Source organism: Miscanthus floridulus, chromosome 2 (assembly GCF_019320115.1).
Source record: "Miscanthus floridulus cultivar M001 chromosome 2, ASM1932011v1, whole genome shotgun sequence".
NCBI classification, from domain to species: domain Eukaryota; kingdom Viridiplantae; phylum Streptophyta; class Magnoliopsida; order Poales; family Poaceae; genus Miscanthus; species Miscanthus floridulus.
Window position 1 is genome coordinate 133,038,551 of NC_089581.1, and position 12,756 is coordinate 133,051,306.

At 44.7% G+C, this 12,756-nt stretch overlaps 2 protein-coding genes across 2 annotated transcripts; both read right to left on the reverse strand.

Annotated features, from left to right (window-relative positions):
* Window positions 1-2,236: 2,236 nt before the first annotated feature.
* LOC136537087 (uncharacterized) lies at window positions 2,237-4,010 on the reverse strand. Its single transcript, XM_066529173.1, has 4 exons — window positions 3,896-4,010; window positions 3,726-3,794; window positions 2,539-3,641; window positions 2,237-2,452 (listed from the first exon to the last, which is right to left on the reverse strand). The coding sequence occupies exons 1-4, from the start codon at window positions 4,008-4,010 to the stop codon at window positions 2,237-2,239; spliced, it is 1,503 nt and encodes a 500-aa protein (XP_066385270.1).
* A 2,913-nt stretch (window positions 4,011-6,923) lies between these two features.
* On the reverse strand, window positions 6,924-8,099 carry LOC136539729 (SPX domain-containing protein 5-like). Its single transcript, XM_066531703.1, has one exon. It carries the CDS (start codon window positions 7,980-7,982, stop codon window positions 7,152-7,154), a length of 831 nt encoding a protein of 276 aa, XP_066387800.1. The 5' UTR covers window positions 7,983-8,099; the 3' UTR covers window positions 6,924-7,151.
* Between the last annotated feature and the right edge of the window lie 4,657 nt (window positions 8,100-12,756).

The window sequence follows — 12,756 nt, forward strand, 5'->3', positions numbered from 1 at the left end:
TTATCTTTACCATGAAACTACCCCACACCCAAGCCAAACCTACGTTCTAGTGATAAGGGCAAGCAAGACTAGAAATCATCTAATTGGGGATGGTAGCGGGTGGAGTAAATACCTGCCCTCACCAAATTGTTAATGGGTAACACCCGTACCCACACCTGCGGGCATTTGTAATTAACTTGGATTACCTTCAAAATAGATCGAATCCCTTGCACTTCAAGCACCAACCAATGAATCAATGTATATGCACCCACATCTATGGGTAGAATTTTATAGCCGTATCAACACTGCAGGTGGAATTTTATACGCACACCAACACCGTATGTTAGATATAATAACTACCATGGGTAGAATTGCCATCCCTACATCTAGTCCGTTCACGCCGTGGGTGACGGCACACACTCTCTCTCTCTCTCTCTCTCTAATCAATGTCATGTTTTGTTTCTCTTCCATTTCTAAATAAAATGTATTGGGGGAGCTGCATCGATCTCTCCCTCTATTTGGGGATCACCAATTAATGGGATGGGAAAGGAAAGCTGCTGGAGCTAATTTTTCGAGCCAACTCCACCAATATGGCAGTTGGATTGGGGATAAGGGAGCTGCTGGAGCTGCTCTAAAAGCTAAGCTATCTGCCCCGCAATTGTCAGGTGGCAGGTTAGTGCAGTGGAGCGAGATCAATTGGCCGCATATGCTCTACGTAATTCGCTGCTTTACAAAAAAGGAACACAGGATAAGATGGGCTGATCACTCGTAGTTATAACTAATCAATCAGGAGACGCCACTGTCTTTCTTACATTATCCATCTGTGCCAACAAGAAAAATAAGGGTTGTCGCCTCGGCATAAACATAAGCATATGCTCTTGCAGTGCCTGCTGTCTTTGTTGGCGAATAGCTTGACCATGCTTTTGCTTTTAACATAACACCTTGCTTGTTCATCTGGTGAAGCTAATAATGAGAGGAGATCTCTAAAGCGCTTCTGGTTTGGTGAGAACGTGCTTACTAGTTGCAGATAGACTACATATATACTCCCTCCGTACTCGGTTTAGATGTCGTTCTGGGCGACGCTGCTGATTTCACAAAGGTTGTCGTTGAGCCCGTAAACAGCTTTGAATGGACACGTTTGCCCCTGGCTCTTCGTTGCGCACGCTCAGCCCACCTCCGCTCGACATGGAATTAATCGCAGCGCCTCGTATGCGCATGCTCGCCGCCCGCTACGCTCTTCGCTCGAGGCACACTAATCACGCAACGCTCCCATCCTCTCCCCAAGCACCGTACCACTCGCCTCCAATCCACAGGAACCGCAGCACGCTCACGTCCCTTCCTTGCCGCCCATGGAGTCCGTCGAGGGCCTGGCAGCCGTGGAGGCGCTGGAGTCCGTCGAGGGCCTGACTTCCATGGAGGCGCTGGAGTCTGTCGAGGCGCTCGACTCCGACGTCGCGCCGCTGAACTCCGACGTCGCGGCGCTGGACTCCGATGTCGCGCCGCTCGACTCCGACGTCGCACCGCTGGACTCCATCGTCGCGCCGCTCGACTCCGACGTCGCGCCGCTGGACTCCATCGTCGCGGCGCTGGACTCCGACGTCGCACCGCTGGACTCCATCGTCGCGCCGCTCGACTCCGACGTCGCGCCGCTGGACTCCATCGTCGCGGCGCTCGACTCCGACGTCGCGCCGCTGGACTCCATCGTCGCGCCGCTGGACTCCATCGTCGCGGCGCTCAACTCCGACGTCGCGCCGCTCGACTCCGACGTCGCGCCGCTGGTCTCCACTGTCGCGCCGCTGGACTACGTGGATGGCCTGGACTCTGTCGTCGAGTCTCTGTGTCCTCGCTGCGGCACGGTCCACGCTGGCGGCGTCTTCGGAGAAGCTTGCTTCCAAGCTCGCCGGGAGGCTCGCAGGTGTGCCCGTTGTGGCCTTTTACATGAAGACTATGATTTTCCAGCAAGGTTGTTCCATGCCATGGAAAAGTTTGATTGTGAGATCTACATCCCTGATGTGGACAAACTTCAAATGAATGGTAACACCATCATTCTGCCTGAGGAAGTTGGAAAGAAGTTGGAGGAGATCCTCGATGCAAAGAGGTTGGAAGATGCAAAGACTTAGCAAGATGCAAAATAACAGTAAGGTACATGTTCAATCCAGTCGACCTACTGTAACTTGCTAAACTAAATAATAACAGTAAGGTACAAGTGCTTCGGCTAGCATGCTGCAAAGACTAACATATGCTTGCATCTCTTCTTCTAATTTGCTGCAGGAAGGCTAGCAAGTGCTTCGGCTAGCAAGGAACCTTCACAAGAAATTTGCAATGGCAGCCGATCTTCTCTCTCTAGTCTTTCTTTCTGCATGTGAGGAATCTTGATTTTGTTGCAACCTTTAATCTTCATTGTTTCCTTCAAAACACTCTGTAGTGTTACGAAAATCCTATTTGCTTTCCGTGGAGAGTACTGTAAGAATGCCTACAAATATGTGTTGAAGAAATCAATCAATTAGTTGCTTAAGAAACAATGAATTATTTTGTTGTATGAAACAATTGATCAATTACCTGTTGGACTGCTGGAACAAGATCGTTTATTGTTTTTGCATCCATCTTGTATTGAATAGCTTGAATAGCTCGAAAAAGCCCCAAGTCTAGAATGTTGAAATCCGGAGAATTGGGTGGTTGACAAATGAGACGAATGTCAAATCCTTCTTGCTTAGCGGCCTCACAAAAAATAGGATCATCCACTTTTAAATGGGAGGGTGCATTATCTTGTTGTATGAAAATTGGCTTGTTCACATCTTCTCTTGGCCATTTGGCTCGAATGGCAGGCAACACTTGGTTTATCATGAAATCTCTAATCACCTCTCTTGTGATTGAAGTAATTGGCTTGATTACTTGTTCTCCACGAAGACGATTTTCACTTCTTCTAATGGCTTGTCCATAAGTGATAAGTGGAAAACAACCTATTTTTCCATCAAAAACACACTCTCCATTCCTAAACCTTGGCCGAGCACAAACACACAAGAACATGAGCCTAGGGATGTAATTCTTGTTTTTACAAGTGTGATGGGGGTCATCTTCCTCGGGTAGCAAGTAATATTTCTCGGATTTTTGAGAGAGGTAGAACCATTTTTCATCAATGAACACAAAGTCAAAAAAATCCTTAAATCTTGGATCATTAACCAAACCTTGCTCAATCATGTCAACACACCACTTCAACCTAGTCTTCTTGTTAGCATCTGTGAGATATGGTTTGATGCTACTAGAGTGACGCCTAAGCAAACCCCTTTTCAAATATCTTTGTATCCTAGCTTTGCTAACACCAAGTTTACTAGACACATCTTCTATGGTCATTCTTTGCTTGAGAGGAATGTTGCGCAATTGTTCCAAATCAAGAGGGACTAACTTGCGGCCACATCTACCCTTCTTTTTACTTGCAACCACTACCGGAATGTTATGAGCAAGTTGGTGTTTACCTCGCTGCCATAAGCGCTGAACTGACCGAATGTGCACTCCAAATTGCGCAGCGACAATTCTTGTATCATTCCTACCTAGTGTCCCATTCTTGCTTCTAGTCAACAATGCTTGATAAATTTGTTTTCTGACGTCTTCTGGCACTTCTTTTTTTCCTCGATGGTTTGCTTCAACTGGAGGAGCATGTTCTACTACAAGGAAAAATAAATATTGTTCTTGTTAGCCACGGTTTTGTACATAATCAAAAAATGAAAGTATAAAGTGAGAAAAATTACCAGAGAGGTTTTGTAAATAATCAAAATCAATTGCACCAAATTCATCTAGTGGCAAGTTCAAATCAAATCCTGTAGAAAAAGAAAAGAACAAATTGAAAAAGGAAACTAATTTGGCACGTTGAGATATCATAAAAAGGAAATAGCGAAATGAGTAACAAAAGAAACATTACCGTTGTTGTTGGGATCCTCCAGTGTTGGCACGTTGAGATCGAATGGGAGGTTGCCGTCGTCATCTTCTTCTAAACGCACGTTGAGATCAAAGGCAGGGAATTGATCACCAGCCATTGTGCCGTAGTAGATGTAGAAGGAGAAAACGCTAAGCCATTGTGCGGTAGATGTACTAGTAGGCAAGCAAGGCAAGGGGATAGAAGCAAGAAGCAAGCAACGCAGCCATTAAATAGATGAACCAGTTGAACCGTCGGACCTGCTCATCGTGCTAGCGCAGTGGAAAAACGAGCGCCAGAACGAAAAAAACGAGCGCCAGAATGCAAAAAATGAGCGCCAGAACGCAAAAAACAAGCGAATGCAACGAGATTACGAGAATGCACAGCGCCGTGCAGCTTCCGCGCGCGTCAAGCCAAATTCACGAGCGCGGCGGCCAAATTCGCGAGCACGGGCGGCAGGCCAAGCGGCAAGCGCGAGCGCCACGCACGAACAGTGCCATGCAAAATTACCCATGCAAATGTCCACAAGCAAAAAAATAGTGCCCGGCTAGGTATCGAACCCGGGACCTCACGACTGGTAGCTTATTCCTCGCTGCTCTAGCCGTTAGAGCCTTGGTTGTTTACTCGATACAGATGCACCCGCAACTCTATTTATTAGGGGCAGACATGGAAAAACACCCCCTAATTAATCACTCCTTGGTATGCACAATCCTGTCCAAAACGACATCTAATACGAGTATGGAGGGAGTATTGTTTAAGGTGACTTGTGTGACCATGCATGGGACAAGCACAAAGATCTGCAAGATATTATTCTCAGTTCAAGTAGGATTTCAGATGTTAAATATGTTTTCGATCGAGGATCTAGCATCCGGATTACATATGTATTGCTAGAATTATAATCCTCAATTTTTGTCTTATTTCTAATGTGGGCTGCTTACTCTCCAAGAGTATGTACATAGTCCACCCTCAAATGTTTAGCAATATAAATAATGCATTACACTAAGAACTGTATTTAATTACTCTCTATGTGGTATCTCACGACTTGAGATTTTTATCTTAGGATACAAACCCTACTCATAGTCTATCCCCCGCATGCCCGGCCTTCATCAGGAGATCAATCTCTCCATCCGTCCATCATCTTCGATCACATGGGTTCATGCCGCAAAGCATGCATGTTGATCCACCACCCAATTCAAGACAGTGTTTTTATTGTTAGTTGATGGGTTTTTTTTGTTTTACTCTTTCTATGTCATTATTAGTTGCTTCAGGAGCGACTGATCAGTGAGAGGAGGCTGCAGAGAGGCATCATAGATCAGGAACTGGAAGGCGGCGATGGAGATGTTGCCGGGTTCGTTCGTTCCTCTCCTGTTGACGACCGACAACAGGCACTGTCTGCATTTGGTTACACCACCAAGCAAGCAGTCCTTTTCTTGGAGTAGTGCAGCATTCAAACCCACATGCTCTACCTCTACCTGCCTTTTTCCACAGCGTGATCGTGATCCTATCATAAGGTCCCGAGCTAGCTCTGCATTCATCGGTTCAGTTTCGGCATTTCGCGAGGAATATCCATCCAGTGCCCATTATTATTATTAATTAGAGCAGCAACCATGCCCATCCCGTGCCGCGTGCGCCATCTCACCGTCACCGTCTCTGTCTCTGTCTCTGTCTCTGTCTCTCTATCCAATTAAGTCTGTTGTTAGGCACCTTTCTGAAAGAATATTCTTCTTGTCATCTTCCATACGAGGGAGAAAGCCAGGAAGACGAGGGGAAGGAACTGCAACTGCTGATTACGACGACTCTGGTCTCGTCTCGAGATCTGGCAGGCATCTTGTTGAGAGTCCACCAGCAGTCCAGCATTTCTTCTTGTTCAAACAGCCCACTACGGCACAACTACCTACCACCACCACGTACACGTACGGTGTATTCTGTGGATGGAGCGGCCGGATCCTACTCTTATTAGTCTTTTTGTTTTGTTTGTTTGGTTTTTCGTCGCCACTGTTAATACATGGCACCACCACAGTGTCGATTTTTGAAGACAGACGCCTGGATGAACAGAGACCGGCACTCACAGGAAATACAATTCTCTCTTAGTCATTAATCTGTCGATATTCCACCAACATAAACGGTTGTGTTAAAAGGACCGCCTCACGTAACAAATTGACGGACGGGCGGCGTAAACAGACCGCTTCTAATAGCCGCACTAGGAGAACGACAGTGAAGTTTATTTGTTTATTTATTTACTCCAACCGCCGTAGGATTCTCCTCCATGCTTTGCTCCCTAGCTAGGCTCAAGTTGACCTGGATATCTGATTGTAGTTTTGCTATTAGCTCTTTCTTAAGCCTGTCTGTCATTACTTTTATTTTTCCAACAACAGAAATCCATGAGATGTGTTGCTCAAGTCATGTCAAGGCAATATATATGTTTCTGTATATCACAAAGCTGCTGTCTAGCTTTGTTGCCTCAAGGACAGACACAATCACACAAGCTTGTTATTACTCACAAATTGTTGTATTTCTTCCCTTCTTTTTCTTACTGAAAGTAACCGAATCAATATATTTCAACTAGTTGAGAACAGCCGAGATGCCATTAGGTGACTGCTAATGGAAGAAAATGGAAATAATCATAGAGGATTTGAGCGGGCGCTGGTCTTAATTTGCCGGTAAAATTACACTGCAAGAACAACGCCTTTTGCTCTTCCTTGTTACAGTATAAGTAGTACATTATTTACTCCTACAGTCCTAGTACTAGTTACTCCGTAGTATTTAGGTAAAAGATGGCAAAATAAGAGCGGAAAGGACACCTCATCAAATCAAAAGAAACAAAAAGGGTACAGATACTACAGACTGAGAGCCTGTTTGGCACGGCTCCTCCTGAGCGGCTCCTCCGGAGGAGCCGGAGCCGTTTTGGAGGAGCCACAAATTGTGGCTCCTCCAAAACAGCTCCGGCTCCTCTGTTTTTTACTGAAAAACGGCTCCTCCAAGAAAACGTTTGGCAGGGCTCCTCTGGAGGAGCCGGAGCCGGAGCCGGAGAGGAGCCCTGCCAAACGGGTCCTGATAATTACACATCAGCCTAGAGCATTGCCACTGCGGCATTAATTTCGATCGTGACAGAAAAGAAAGGCATTAATCTAATTTACACCACATCGATCAGTAATTAATATTATTAGCGTGGTGCGTTCTTGTATAGTGTAGTACTGTAGTGCCATGGATGGACCATGGTGGTGGCCATGGCGAGGACCGACCGACAGCAGGTAGTCCTCAGTCACTGCGTGGTGATGAGGGGCGACGGCGACGGCGACGGCGTCGGCGTCGGCGTGTTACTGACGGACACGGACTGGACGAGCCAGTCTGACTCCAGCAGCGGCTGCATGGGCGGCAGCGAGAAGTGTCCGACGGTGGAGCTCCCGCTGCGCACCTCCTGCATGGTGAGCAGCGCGGCGACGGTGTTGCGGAAGATGCTCTGCTCGGCGACGGCGACCGCGTGCCGGCACTCGTGGAGGAGGCGGTCCCTGCTGGCGGCGGCGGGCGGGAAGGGGAAGACGACGGCCTCCATCATGGCCTCGCAGTCCCTGACGAGCTCGGAGATGAGGTCGGTGGTGAAGAAGGGCTGGCGCAGCACGCCCGCGATGACGGGGAGGCGGAGCCCAAACACGCCGCCCGTGCGCTTGTCGAACTTCTTGAGGATCTTGGCGAGCCCCGTGTAGTTGACGCTGCTGTAGTTGAGCAGCAGCACCATCTCGCCGTGGAAGTCCACCACCTCGCGCTGGATGCGCGCCATGGTATCGGGCGCGGAGGCCGATCCCTCGGCCGCCGCCCGGTGGATGCGCTCCTGGAGCTCCCTCTGCCGGATGACGTACTCCTCCTCCCGCTCCAGGAAGAAGGCGTTGAACTTGTCGATCTCGGCGTCCAGGAGCGTCAGGAAGTCGGCCTCCGCTGCCCGGGATGACGATGGCGCCGCTGCCGCCGCCGGCGGGGAGGAGAAGGAGGAGACGGCGTTGACGCGGCGCTTGAGCTCCTTGTAGTTGAGGAAGTGGCTCCGCCACTCCGGCAGGCTCTCCTCGATCTGCTTCTTGAGCCGCTTGCCGAACTTCATCGGTCGCCCGGTCTTGCAAGAACTTGTTTGATCGAGATCGGAGTAGATCAATTTGATCTCTCTCTCTCCCTCTCTCTGTGTAATGGAATGAGAATGAGAGGAGGGTGAATCACTAGCGACGGCGAGCTTAATATAGGGAGGGGAGGTGGGTGTTGGTTAGAGCAGCAGGGGAGGGGAAGGCGAGAAGCGAATATGTGGGAGCATATGCGATGCGTTGCGTGTAATAATAATGAGAGGATCCAATCACACTTTCGACTTTCGAGTTCTGCTCGTCAGCTGGGGACACCAACGGGCTTGGGATATATTATATTAAAGACATTAACCAATTCAAATAAAGATGTGTATCATATCTCTTTGCTCCAATGGAAGGGCACCAACTCAGGATGCATAATACAACTACTGTTAATCTCCTCAAACATCTACAAAGTGCACACCAGTATTTTCAATCCTCTCTAGATGGCAACGGGTACCCGCGACCTGTTTACCCGCGGGTAAAAATCCTATTAGGGTACGGGTTTGGGGGATTTTGTCCCCCACGGGTACGTTACTGGGTGATTACCTCACCCATCGGGTGAAGCGGGTATGGGTGCGTTCTTGTATATCCCAAACCCGTTATCCGATAGGTCCCCGTTTGAGTATGACACATAGGTCCATCCAGTCATTAAACAGTATATAGAGAAGAAAACCCTAGCGTTCCAATTAATCCTCCTCATTCAGCAGCGCCGCAACCCAGGCGTCTCCGTGTCTGTTCGCATCCGCTTCCTGCGCCGCATACTTGCATGATCATTCTGAATTTTTGATGGTGTTAGCTTTGTGAATTGTGATCTTGTGTTATTGTTAAATGGGGATGGGTCACCCGATGGGTACCCGTTACCCACGCGGGTGATGGATCTGGGTAAATTTGAGACCCGTCACAGGTGACGGGTACGGGTGACGGGTTGTTTGAACCCTGGTGGGGACGGGCGTGTTCTTCTGCCCCCACCGGGTTTCTCACCCGTTGCCATCCCTCTCTCTATCGATTTCACCGGTGCATTTAATTAATTTGCACTATTAGTTGTACCATGCTCTCTCTTTCATTCTCCCCTCATTTTTCTAAGGACAATTTTCCAACCAAATGGAAGTGTTGTTGTTTAGGGCCTCTTTGGAACATAGAGCGTCTAAAACACAAGAATAGAAAAGGCATAAGATTGAAGTTACGTGTCACTTGTAATCCTTCAGAAATTGTAAATGTAGAAAAGCTTATAATGGAGCATTTGATACAACACATGAGAAATACAGGAACTAAGAGAGAGAGAGAGAGAAAGGAAATTAAAGTTCTCAAGAGATTGTACCCTCTGTTAGATTTTCTCTAAAATTCCTATGGATTGAGTTTTGTAGGATTTCAAGATGGTCAATCTTTTGTTGCAAAGGGCCACAGAAAAATCTCCTATGTATAGGTTTACAATCCTAGAAAATTCCTTCATATATCATATGTTCGAAAGGGGGCTTAGACGTCTTTATGAAAACCGGCTAGAATTTTTATGCTCCGAAGAGAGAGAGAGAGAGATGGACCAAAATTTAGAGAAAAGAATTTTTTGCTCTTTAATATAGGTATATTTAGAATAAAGCTCAATTATCATGAGCTACAGGCAACAATATTTGAAATATCAAGAGGTATGTACCGTGTGTGCTTAATCAATCAAATGCTTTACAAAACGTGTATGCACAAAATCTTTTAACGCTACAAATTTAATTTAATGAAAGAGTGTGCAGAGTTGAAAAACGCAGAGGGCGCTCCAATGTGCGAGCGCGAGTGACAGAGGTTTGCAGCTCCCAAGCCTGATTCCGTGCTTGAGGCTGTACCAAATGGCTGCTTCCTTTGCCGACCTTTGTGTTTGTTTACTGTTGCGTTTGTGGAGAAAACGATAGAAAAAGTTTATATTCCAAGGGATCTCCTCGGAGTTATATACTTGTAAGATGCTTTCTTATGTAAGCAAAGGGCACACGCTTGAGGTGTCCATTACTCTGTCACTTCTCTTCGGTGAAAATGGAAACAGATCATGACGAAATATTCGAATTCGTTTGCCACTGATAATTTACTCCATCCGTTCACTATTTTTGTCATTTCCGGATTCAACTTTTTCTCAATTTACCTGTCATTCTAAAGCTCCAAAGAATCATTAAATTACTAAATTGCACTACTATGAAAAATATTCAACGAGACTCTGTTCATCTAGAGCATCGGTTGCATCGAGAAAAGTCACTGGAAAGAAAATGATGGAAGAATCTGGATAGAATATTATGTATTTTTTATTTTAGTTGTTTTCATGTGTAATTGGGGGATGTACCGTGCCAATTCTTAATATAATCCCTTTCCCTTCGCTAAAAAAAAGATCTCAAATGAAAAAAAAATTGACTCCAAAGTTTTATATCTTTGTTGAGCACTACAACTTTGATATATGGCCTATCTTCATCCGAGATTTTTTGCAAATTTTGATCTCAAAATCTGAGAACTTAAAACAAATAAATATTTTAGACTCTAAAGAGTTTTAAATAAAAAAACTTGTTAACTACAAAGTTGTAGATAGCTTCGATCAGTACAACTTCAGTATTCACCATACCAACATTCAAGGTGGTTTCAAACTCTAATTGGTTTTCAAAATATGAGAACAATACATATTTAGGACTCTAAATGACTCCAAATAAAAAACTTGTCAACTACAAAGTTGTAGAGCGTATTAACAACTATAACTCTATTATAGACCATGTCAAGATCCAAGGTCATTTGAAAATTTTAAATTTTAAATTTCAAAATCTAATAAGAACTTAAAATGAACCTTTTGGACTTTAAAGGTTTCAAATAAAATACTTGTCAATTGCAATGCTGTAGATCACGTCGAACTCTATAACTTTGGTACAAAGTTTGCCTTTACCCAACTTCATATGAAAAGGTTATAAATTATTTTTTATGTAACTATTTCTAGAGACATGCCTCAAGAGTGTCACCCCCTATAGTTTGATTTGTAGAGGTGACATTTTTAGAAAGCCCGTCTTTGAAAATGACCATTTACAGAAGGGGGTCTTCTTAGAACGTCCACCTCTAAATCGATTAATTAGCAGAGATACGCGTTTACCTCAGGCCGGCCTCCCCATATTTAGAAGCGGTGTCAAAAAAAATGCTTGTTTCTGATAATTAAAGAACTTGCCTTTAAAATTATTTTTGTAGTAGTGTCATTCGCAATCAATTACATCTATCCCCGCATCCAAATGCATCAGCAAATGTGGATTCAGATGCAATCCATCAAGGATTTGATGTTCTACATGATGATTGCATAGTCTATCTCTTGAATGTTCCTTATTATGTGTAAAGTTAGCTAGAGACAAATATTATGACACAGAGGAGCAATTTTTTGTCTAGAAACCTCAACACCCCCCACCCCCAACACAAAAGAAGGGACAACGGAATATAAAACTAAGTGCAGCTAGTAGGAAAACTGGCTATCTCAAAGCCTATCTTTTCAGGGCGACATACTGGCTCCGATTTTGAACTCTATTACAACGCTCGGATGAAGAAAAAGAGAATAGATTTGCAAGGCCTGTTGGTTACTAGAATCAAGAGCCATGCAGTTCTTCGCATCAAATGGATGGTCGTTTAGTTATCGTCTTGGACTTTAGTTGTGAACCTTTAATGAGTTTATTTCTTGGTGTGTGTGTTTTTGTTTTAAGTTTAATCTGATGCTTCTTTCTTAAAAGAAGTTGAAGCCGGGTTCCCCGCCCCTATAGTAGTTAGCTATTAATACCTTATCCGCTTTCTTCTCTCACAATCTTGGTTCTTGTGCATAAGTTGGATGTAAGCTTACAACCCACTTACTTTCTCTGTCCTCTTTTCTTTTCTTCACCTCAGCATTGAGCCCACCTACAACCTATTATTATACTTGCTCTTAGGCAGGTCGTCTCTAGAAACGAAGTCAATGTATAGAGGTAGCTATAGGTCCCTAGTGTACTGTAGGAATCACTGCTACAGACTATGTAGAAAAGAGACATCTTCAAAAATTAATTTTTATTAGTGTCATGTCTTTGTTAGTAAAGATATTAGTTGAAAAATTGCCGGTTGTTCTTTATTTTTGATAAATGAATGATACAAGAGAGAACTTTCACAGTGTTTCAAAGGAATACACTTGGGTGCACTTTAGTGATCTTCTAGAGTTCTTGAGGAGAAAGTCTTAGTTTGGCTCTTATTCCCCTCTTAAAATATTCTCTACCATGTAAAGTAGCCATTGAAACATCAGGCGGCTATTGTGGACTCTGGTTTAGCTACAGAGATCATTCCTAGGCATATCTGCTAAGACCACATTTCTGTGATTCATCATCGCAACTTCCCCCTAACTTTTGGAATATTTAATTTTCCACGAGCACTAAAAAAGGGTAAAAAGTTCTATACTCTCTATTCTCTCAGTTTTTTATTTGATCTTGTCCTATCTATTACATGGATGCATGTCCATTTCAGGCTAGTTTTTTAAAATTTTCTCCCTCGGTCTTTACACTCGTCATCTTCATGGGCACTATGTATATATTCAACTCCATGGACATTCTAATTTCTATGAGATTCAAAGAGCCGTCAGTCTCATATAATTTATTGAACACAACATGTCCTTGGCAGTTTATTCCAAGGCATATGCGGAAAACTGGTTCAGTTGTTTTATAATCTATCTAATAGTATATATGTTTACTGTCAATATTTTATTACCACGAGATGAAGCTAAGCAAAAATGATGTTCCACGCCTGCTAACACAC

What these genes read in the sequence shown, in the direction of transcription:
- LOC136539729 (XM_066531703.1), bottom strand. Translation starts at nt 7,982, where the DNA reads ATGAAGTTCGGCAAGCGGCTCAAGAAGCAGATCGAGGAGAGCCTGCCG.
- LOC136537087 (XM_066529173.1), bottom strand. Translation starts at nt 4,010, where the DNA reads ATGGCTGGTGATCAATTCCCTGCCTTTGATCTCAACGTGCGTTTAGAA. An exon ending in TTATTTACAAAACCTCTCTG is followed by an intron (nt 3,642 to 3,725) that starts GTAATTTTTCTC and finishes TTTTCCTTGTAG; the next exon opens with TAGAACATGCTCCTCCAGTT. An exon ending in TTGTTCCAGCAGTCCAACAG is followed by an intron (nt 2,453 to 2,538) that starts GTAATTGATCAA and finishes ACATATTTGTAG; the next exon opens with GCATTCTTACAGTACTCTCC.